General features: G+C 63.1%; 1 protein-coding gene across 1 annotated transcript in view; it reads left to right on the top strand.

Annotated features, from left to right (window-relative positions):
* Positions 1-2,359: 2,359 nt before the first annotated feature.
* The window catches only part of AJAP1 (adherens junctions associated protein 1), a 111,482-nt gene continuing 104,359 nt past the window's right edge, over positions 2,360-9,482 (top strand). Inside the window, exon 1 of the mRNA XM_032302897.1 lies at positions 2,360-3,209. Coding sequence (XP_032158788.1) covers positions 3,181-3,209 — 29 coding nt within the window. The 5' untranslated portion in view covers positions 2,360-3,180. The remainder of the gene's footprint in view (positions 3,210-9,482) is intronic.

Genomic DNA, 9,482 nt, shown 5'->3' with positions numbered 1-9,482 from the left:
ACTTGGTGAACACCGCTACCTCTGCCAGCTTCCTCCCTTGCTGTTTTCAGGGCACTGTCCTCTTTAGCCAGGAGTCATACTGCGGTCCGGGAACCCCCAGGTTACCTGGGTAGAACCCAAGGGGTCTTTAGACATGGGTGGGGAAGAATGATATGTTTATTCTTGCAAATTCCAACTGAAATCCAGGATTTCCTTTCATTACAAGGGCAGGCAACAGGCCACAGGGGCACGAGGTCCCTGGGACCTGCTCTCAAACCCAGAACCTGCCGGCATCTCCCATCACGTGACCGACATTTCAGATGTCTCAAAATATCATTGCTGCGTGTCTCTCCTTCTAAGTCGTGCAATGTTGTGGATACGCCCACTCATTACTTGACATAATATTAAAGGACGTACATTGCTGTTTCAAAAATTTGTTTTAATAGTTTGGTGACGCATTGCAATATAATTGACTTCCTAATAACTCTTCTTAGTGCATTTTAGCGAATGTGTTTATGAACATTCTGAGACAAGGTCAACACTTTGCACACGGCTGCTGAAGGGGTCCCTGGAACAGAGGGGATCAGGACCTTCTGCCACCCCCAGGCCTACTTGAGGGTTATTCTGGCTCCTGAAAGGGCCTCCCTCCTGCAGCACCCCCACTGTGTCCCGCTAGGTGGCAGCACTGTGGGCACCCCCTTCGCCCCTGACTATCCTGGGCCCAGCACCCCCCATCCCCTTTGGTGGGCTCTGTTCCCCCAGCTCTTCAGGGAGAAGGCTCCCAGGGAAGACCACCCAGGAAGGGCCAGGCAGCCAAAGTGCCGGCTCAGCCTGGTGCGTCTTTGAACCCTAATAGTGATGCTGTGTGTGAGGCCCCATCATTTACTCCCCACGAAAATGAAACCCATTTTGCAGAGAAGGAAAGAAGGTCAGAGAGGTATAGCAGGCACCCCGGCCCCTCAGTGAGTAAACAGCACTGGCTGGTGTGCTCATGGCAAACCTTGGGTTCTTGCCACCACAGGTCTTTGCCTCCTGCCTCTGCCCTCTGGGATCTTCGTGGGGACGCCGGTCACCCACACCTGCTGTCTGGGCCCAGCAGGCTCCTGCTTTCAAGACCCGAAGTCCAGGGATGAAGGGCCTGCCTGGGAGTCCAAGTCCCAGCCACACAGGCCCGATCTGCCTCCCCACCAGCTGCCCCTTCTAGGGAATGCCCCACCGGTAAAGTGGGGTGTTTGTGCTGACCTTACAAGACTGGGGGGATTCCGAAGCTTGGATGAGGGAGGCCACTGCGTGGGTCAGGTCTGGTATTAGTTAACCTTCCTTCCGCTCCCGGGACCGGCTTCCACGGTTGCCACAGAAGAGCTGTGGTAGGTGACCCCGAAGGCCTGCGAAGCTGCAGGGCTTTTGAGGGCACCGAGTGGATACCCAGGGCTTTGCGGGTGGTTTCCCGGAGGCGCAGAGCACGTCTGGCCTTTGGTCACTTCTCTCGGTGAGAGGCCAGCAGCCAGGGCCCTTCCTCCTCCAGCCACTGTCCAGCAAATCCAGCCTCACCGGGAAGGCAAAGGGAAGTCGTGGGGTGGGAATGGGGCCGGGTTACTCGCTGCGACGGGGTCTGGGAGGCCGAGGACTCGGAACTCTCCAGGACACCTCCGGAGTGAGGGCCTGGCGGAGCAACGGCTGCTGCCTAGAAGCTCAGCCCCAGAGGTTGCGGGAGCCTGGACATTCAGGTCCGGCCTGGGCTGGGGCAGAAAGTGCTGAGCTCTGACCTGGAACGCAGGGGCTTCTTCCGCCAGGGCCCAAGACGGGGGGTGGGGCCGAGGAGGCGGGAAGAGAGGGACCCCTAGCCGTAGACCCTCCAGCATCCCCGACTCTGGCGGCGCCTCTGGTGCAGCTCCGCCTGGAGGAAACTTTCTGCGCAGTCTCTCGCTCCAGGCGCCCCCCACCGCCAGTGCTCCCTCGGGAACGCCCCCTCCCCAAATTAGCTCTCCAGGTCCACCGGGCGCACCCGTAAATGGGTCGGAACCTCAAACTGCTTCGCAGGCCATCCGGTTACCGTGGCAACACCATCCGGCGGCGCCCGGCGGTCCAATCCGAGCCCGCGGCCTCTCCCGAGCCTTTCCCAAGGTGGGGACTGGGACGAGGTCGGGGATGGGGAAAGGGCGGCCGGGGACCCCGCCTGATGTGTCGCCGGGCCGGGCACAGACCCGCGCGGTGAGGCGGGGCAGAGAGCGGCAGCCGGCGCCGGGCAGGGGGCTCGGGCTCCAGTTCGAGGGGCGGGGAAGGCGGGTGACGTGAGCCGGGCCGGGCGGGCGGAGTTGGGACCCGCTCGGGGAGGCGGGGGCGAGCGCGCGGAGAGGCAGACGCGCGGAGGGAGGCGGCCGAGCGGCGCGGGCGGCTCTGCGGCGGGCGCGGTGGGCGCGGGCGGCGGGGCCCCGGGATCCCCGCGCGCCTCCTCGGCGCGGCGCCGCCGCCGCGCGTCCCCACGCCCCGCGCTCCACGGCGCCCTCGCCCCGCGCGCCTCCCGCGCCCGCCTCCTGCCGGCCTCCGGCGCCGCGGCCGTCTGCAGAGCGAGCGCTCAGACGGAGCCCCCGGCCAACTTGAGCGGTGCCGGCCGGCGGCGCACCCCCGGCAGAGCCCCCTGACCTGGCGGCGCGCGGAGGCGATCCGCGTCCTTCCGCGTCTCCGCCGCCCGCACCCCCGGACCGCGCCGCCCCCTCGGCGCGGGGCTCGGACCGGAGGCGAGAGCCGCGCCACGAGACACGCACCGTGCGCGGCGGCGCCGCCCGGCCTCCCTCCCCACCGCCCCGGAGGGCGAAGCCGCGTCTCCTCCGACTCTCACCGCGCGGCCGCAGCGCCGGAGCGCGCCCCTCCCGGGCCGGCCGTGGGCGCCCCCGCCTCGCTGCCGCCTTCGCTGGCTCGCCCCCGGAGGGGCGGCGAGCCCCGCGCCCCGGCCGGAGGATGTGCGCCCCCGCGGGCCGCCCCGCCTGAGCCATGCGCCCCAACGGCGGCGGCGCGCCGGCCGGCATGGAGCTCCGCGCGGCCGTGCTCTGACTCGCTCTGCGCCCCGCGGCCGGCGGGCGGCGGGCGGCGGCGGACCGAGAGCCGGAGACCGGCGCCGCGGGACGGAAGCGAGCGGGCGCGGGCGCCGCGCAGATGGCCGGGGCGAGCAAGGTCTGAGGCTCCGCTCCCCGAAACGTGACCATGTGGATTCAACAGCTTTTAGGACTCAGGTGAGCGACACGGCCAGCGCCGGGGTGCGTGTGGGTGCGTGGGTGCGTGGGTGCCTGGGTGCCGGGCTGGGCTGGAGCGGCGCTCTCAACGTTGCAAATAAAGGGACCCCTCCCCGCTCCCCGCTAGCTGCCAGGAGGGGCCCCAGGAGCTCGGTCGGGGTTCCAGTCCGGAGCTCGGAGCTCCGCGGCCCCGCAGGGAGCGGCCGGCTCTCCCGGGCTGCGCGCGTCTGGGTCCGGCCAGGGGCTGGCCCGGCGAGTCCGCGGCTCCCGGCGCCAGCAGCGCAGTGTCCTGGCCTGCCGCCCCGGCGCGCCTCCTCCCCGGGGCCCGGCGGGCCGTGGACCCAGGGCGGGGGCCGGGGCTGCCAGAGAAAGCTAGAGCTCCCCCGGCTGCCTGCTCCCGGCTCCCGGCTCCCGGCTCCCGGCTGCCGGCTCCCGGCGAGAGCTTGGAAGACGGAGTTGGAGGGAACCAAAATCAAACAGCCACTCCGCCCTCCCTTCCCCTTCCTCGGGGCCCCAGGGCTGAGCAGGGGCCTCCCGGGGTCCCAGCTGCCCATCCAGCTGTTTGCGGGTGACCTCTGGGCCCGACCGGCGCGCACAGCTGGCGGGCAGCTGGGGCGGGAGACGCTGGGGCTCTGGGGGAGCTCGGGCGGGCACCCCCTACGTCCACACACGCAAACACCCGCGGGAGCGCCCCGGGGCTTGTCTGAGTCCAGACTCCAGGGCCAGCTGGAACCAGGGGGTCGAGCCCGGAACTCGCAGCAGGGGTACACAGGAAGACCCTTTCCGGCAAACTTTGCCCGCTTGCTGTGGGGCTCGGGCTTTCAATCCGTGCCGGGCGGCTTAAAGCCCCGTCGTGCGTAGCTGTCCCCTTGGCCGGGCAGGCTGCCTGCAGACCGTCGCCCGCCTGCGGGTGGGGCGGAGAGGGGAGAGGGGGGCTTCACGGAGCTGGTGCGTTTTTGGGTCCCGGGTTGCAAGCCAAAGCAAGAAGGACAGAGGCGGAGGCGGAGAAAGCGGTGCGGTTCTCAAGTTTGTCCACTGGGATGCACTGCGCTCCCGTGTTGGGGAGGAAAGGGCCGCGAGGTGCTGGAGCGGCTGCCTGCGCCGCCCCCACCGCCGCCCCATCGGAGCTGGGGGGAGTGAGCCGGAGAGACTCAAGTGCGCGTCCTGATTTTGAGAAATCGGAAGCGGACAGAAGCACCACGTTCTCTAGCAGCCTTTGATTTATGAGACAGTCCCCCATCCCGGGGGTAAAGACTGTTTAAAACATCGCGTGAAAATTGTCAAATGTTATTATCAGCCTTTTTCTGGAAAGTGGCGTTCCTTCTCCTGGTGGCTGGATCTTGTTTGCCAGCGTGGGCTTTACAAGGTTAATGGTGGAGCGGATCTGTTGGGTATTGGCGTGGCCTGAATCGATACCGTGTGCTTGGACTAGATAAGGTTTAGGCTCCTGTTCTGGGACGCAGACAAAATGGAGCGAGGGCCGCCTCTCTTGGTGACCCCTCCCGGCGTCCTGCCCTCCGCCTCTCAAGGCTTGGCCAGCCCCGGAGGGCCCTGGGAAAGATCCGAGGGTCTCCGCCCTGGCTCTGGGTGCACCTTTGGCTCCCAGATGCTTCTTCCTGAGCTACTTTCTGGCTGCCTGATTTCTGATTGACTGCTGGCAAGTTCTGTGGGGCTTTCTTTTGTTTTTATTAGTAAGTTGCTAGATTGAAAGATTAGTACATTTTGGTAAGGGGGAGAGAAGAGTAAATACCACGGAAGGAAACGTCTGTTGGTTCAGAATTCACGAGAACAGTTCTCTAAAGCACCCCCAGTGAGAGCTCCTTGGGATTTTGCTGTAGGAAATAGTTCTGTTGGTGATTTTGAAGTTTGACCTTTAGCTTTTTTTTTTTTTTCTTTCTCTTCAGTGTTAGCACAAGAGATTTTCTGTAAGTGTGCCTCTAAGGACGAGCTGTCACCTGTATAGGAGGCTGACAGGAGAGAGCTCTGTCATGTCTGTGAAAGCCATCCCCTGGCCAGCAGAGGTGTCTTGCTGGGAGGGTCTGTGCTCTCACACCAGGCAAGGGTAGTGGTGACAGAGCCAGGACTGCTTGCCCAGCCCTGGAAATGCACTTCTTCCTTGGAGAAAGCCCATCAGCTTTGCTTACAAGCCCCTCTGTAGCTCCCAGGGTGAGCCCCGCACCTCCTGCTCCCCAGCTTCTAACCTGGTTTCTCAGGCAGATGCAGAACGCAGGGCCCAGGTCTGTGGAAGGCAGCTGGGAGCATTGCCTGAGCGACAAGCCCTCCGCTCGGGCCCCCGAGACAAGGTCCGGGCTGGGTATTTTGCTGCTGCGTGTGACGGGACCTGTGCATGGAGCCTTTTCTTCTCACGAGGCAGAAACAGATTTCCGTCTCACGGAGCTGTTTTCATGCCTTTCTGGCGGGGGTTGTATCAAAGCCCCAAGCATGGATAAAGGTATCTCTCGAAGGTAGCCCGGTCTCTGGACCAGCTGCTCTAGAGCTCAGACAGGAATGAGCGCCGGCCCGGCTCGCAGGGGTGCTTACTCAGCACGCAGCTCAGTCCGGCTGCCTTGCGCTCAAGTGGCCTCGGAGCCTGCAGCCCACGGCAGCGTGGCTTTGTCAGGGCTGGGAGCGTGTGAGGCCTTTGCTAGGAGTCGTCCGGCGTGCCGCGGCCAGCCAGCCCCCGCCGCTTCCCAGCCCGGGCTCCTGAGGGCCGCTGTGCCCATTCTTCCATCCACCGAGGCCCCGGGTGTGTGTGTCCGTTCGGGGGTGGGTGTGTAACAAAGTCACGTGACTCTCTTTCTCCCTGGGGTGTTTTGCAGTCCCCCGAGCTCTGGCCAAGCGCGCGGTCCCGTGTTCGGGCCTCACCACCGGGACCCAGCGGGTGGGCTGCCACCATCCCCGCCTCTGAAGTCCAGCTGCCCGGGCTGCGCGGGGGCTTCCAGAGACGGACGGAGTCAGACGCTCTGTCCACAGACATCGCCCTCCTGGGGAGACCTGGCTCGTGCCTATTTCCAGCTGCCGCTACCAGATTGATTGCCGCCGGAACCCACCGCGTGTCAGCCGCGGGGATGCTCATCGGGGACAGGGACGCTGGAACGAAGGGCCATTCAGGGAGGCAGCTCAGATCTTCCCAGCACTGGGGCACGTCCCCCTCCCCTCCTGCCACACCCCCCCAGGGGAGCCACAGTCCAAGTGGAGAAGGGGCTGGCGGGCTCCTCCTCGCCCGTCCCTTCTGTTGATTTATTGTCATCACCTGCTTGCTTTTCTTCTGTGTGTCCGAGACGGCGGTGAGCAGGGAGCAGGGCCAGCCAGCTCACAAGTGGAGACAGTTCCAGGCCGCCCCGAGCGTCTGGCTCCGGGGTTCCGCAGGGGGAGCAGCCGTGTCCCTGCTGTGGCCTGCATCCTCTACGCTGGGGTGGTTCAGGTGTCCGTGGCCGTGGTGGTCGCCCCGCCTGGCCTCGTCGTTCCCCAGCCTGCTGGCCCGGGCGCCGGCAAGGTGTTCTGGCACAGGTGGGCTGGCCTGCATCCTGACGCCTTTACTTCCCAGGGCTTCTCCCGGCAAACTCCACTGCCCCATCATGTGGCTAGAAGCCGCTCCCCAGGCCACCGCCGTGAGTAAACAGCAGGCCCCACCCACCAGGGGCTGCCGCACCTTCCAGAGCCCAGGGGCTCCTGTCTGGGGTTACGTAAGAGTCATCGCCTTTCCATATGGGTGGTTGCCAAGTTTTCTTCAAAGGGCTACAAGTCAGTAGAGACCAAATTGATGTAAAGATTAGCTTGGAAAGCCAAATATATCCTTGATCTAGATTTTCATGTTTGAAGTCTGGCTCGAGAGGGTTTCTCCTGCCCGATGCCAGTCAGACACGAGGGGGAGGCAGGAGCCGGGGCTGGAGCTGCAGCCGACAAGCCTCGGGGCCCACTGACTCTCTAAGACCCCCTTCCAGGAACTCAAAGGAGTCGGTGAGTCATAAGGCCGCCGAGCGGGGAGTGGTAGTTACGTAACTCAGATGAACTCTTGGTTAATAGAAAGTCAGAGGCTGCGGCGTGCCCGTATCAGGGGCCTTAGTGTGGGGGGCACCCCCAGTTCTCTGAGTTCTCTGTCCGTGTCAGGACTGGAGCAGATCTGGCTGCCTGAGGAGGCCTGGCTGCTCCTGCCCCCCCCTCCAGCACTCAAGGAGAAACGGTGGTTTTTTTTCTTCAATGCCAGGTCCCCGATGCCCCTTCTGGAAGAGGGTGCAGGCTTCAGGCCCTGCTGCTGCTGGGGTGGGGGGCAGCTGCCTCACTTCCCCCAGCAGCATCTGGGGAGGCTGAGTTAATAATTGGGACGCCTGGCAGGTGCAGAGAAGTGGCCAGCTGAGCTATGCAAGGGCCCCGGGGACAGTGAGAAGCCAGAAACCCAACATTCCTGGTGGGGGAGGGAGTCTTCATCATTATGAGGCTGTCCCACGGGGCTGAAAGAGAGCCCCGAGCAGGGGCAGTGTGCTGGGGTCACGTGTTGGCAGAGGCCAGGGTCTTGCTGCTGGACCAAGGGGACCTGGTGGCGGGGGGGAGGGGCTGGGGCTCACGTGTGCGTTTCCAGCTCCTGCCAGCACCGTGCAGAACGGTGGCCACTTTATTTCTTCAGTCGCTTCCCTCCCCCCAAGAGCAGATTGGTGGCAGCCGCGCTGCGTCCATCTGTGCGTTTGCCTTACCAGCCTGCCCTTCCCTGTGCTCATTCTGTCCACTCACTGGGACGCCTGCCACTTGTCGCACTCTCCCTTGGGTGGCCAGCCAAGGAGGGCTGGCATGGCAGGGCCTCCTGCCGTTCCGCCCTCTCCCACAGTTTCCAGCCCGTGTGGGCGGTTGCCTGGGCCCTGAGGCTGCTGCCGGCCCTCCCCGTGCATGACCTCAGGGCCTTCTGGAGCAGGTGACCTCAGGACCTGGTGGCTGGTGGTGGAGACCCGGGGGAGGGGGTGTCCACCGGAAACCTGTGTTCAGGCTTCCTGTCTGACGCTGAATAGGAGTGCTGGTCTCTGGACTGTGGGCCCGAGAGGGCAGGGACGGAGCCTCATTCCTCCTTAGCCCTGGAGAAGAGTGTGGTAGAGTCCCTGCTCGGGAGATGTGTGTGTGCAGGAGCAAACGTGCTTTCTGCCCGGCACACTGCCCTGGCTTCATCAGTCTTGCCCTGTGGTCACTTGTCCTTAACTCCACACTGAGACATGGGCAAGGAGTTCCCTGCCGGGGCCCGCCTTGCGTTCAGGCCCTGTCCTGGCGCAGACAGACAGAACGCTTCTTCCACCTCCCTTACGGGTGCTCACGTTTTCACCATTAGAGAGTCTTTCCTTTGCTGTGAGATTTAGTCCTGACTGGAATGCAGATGTGTTTAGGAAAAAGAATCAGTTCAGCAGGAGTGCAAGCGCCTGAATTTTAAGTGCTTGGGAGGAAGAATGGGTCTAGATGGGAAGAGAACGTGGAGGCAGTTGGCACAGGTGTGGGGTGGAGGGGAAAGGACCAGAAAGGGAAGACAAGGAGAAGTGGGGGGAGGGTGGCTTGAAGCCAAATGCCAGCTATTGGACTGAGTTCTCCCTTCCCTTTGGCTTTCTTGGGGACTGGGACAATTCCTACACCTACCCGGGACCAGGAAGAGGTTAACTTGAGACAGAGACAGTTCATTTGCAAGAGAAGGTTCTGGTCAGTACGGGAGTGCACAGGTGGGCAGGCGGGTAGACGCCGAGGACAGGACAGGCAGCAACATGTCCCCACCTCTGGCACCTTTGCTCCTGCCCCAGACGGGAGCCCAGAGTTTGCATGGTATTCAGGGGGAACACGTCTGCGTTTCCTACACGTGGGGCTGTAATGGACACACAATGTTAAGGCAGTTTCAGGCGTGCAGCCTAACAGTTGCGAGATGATCGCCACGGTGATGCCTAGCTAGCATCCATCCCTTCACACAGTTACAGAATTTTTTTTTTCTTGTGATAAAAACTTTTAAGATCTGCTCCCCCATCGACTTTCAAGTATGTAAAACAGGCAGCAGGCTGGCGGTTGCTGCGATGGGGGGTGGGGTAGGCAAAAGGGGTGAACGGGCTCAAAAGACGCAGACCTGCGGTTATGAAGGAAGTAAGTCACGGGTGTCGGGCACAGGTTGGGGCGTCTGGTTAACCACACGCATCCACTTCAAAGGTCTGTGTTGCGTGGAGAGGACGCTCTGATCTCTGAGTTTACTCATTTGATCTTTTAGCCACACCTTTGACTCCCTGCTCAATTCTTGCACACCTGGGGATGGGCGACTGT

The sequence above is a fragment of the Mustela erminea genome, chromosome 10 (assembly GCF_009829155.1).
Source record: "Mustela erminea isolate mMusErm1 chromosome 10, mMusErm1.Pri, whole genome shotgun sequence".
Lineage (NCBI taxonomy): Eukaryota > Metazoa > Chordata > Mammalia > Carnivora > Mustelidae > Mustela > Mustela erminea.
This window is presented reverse-complemented; position numbering and strand designations above follow the sequence as displayed.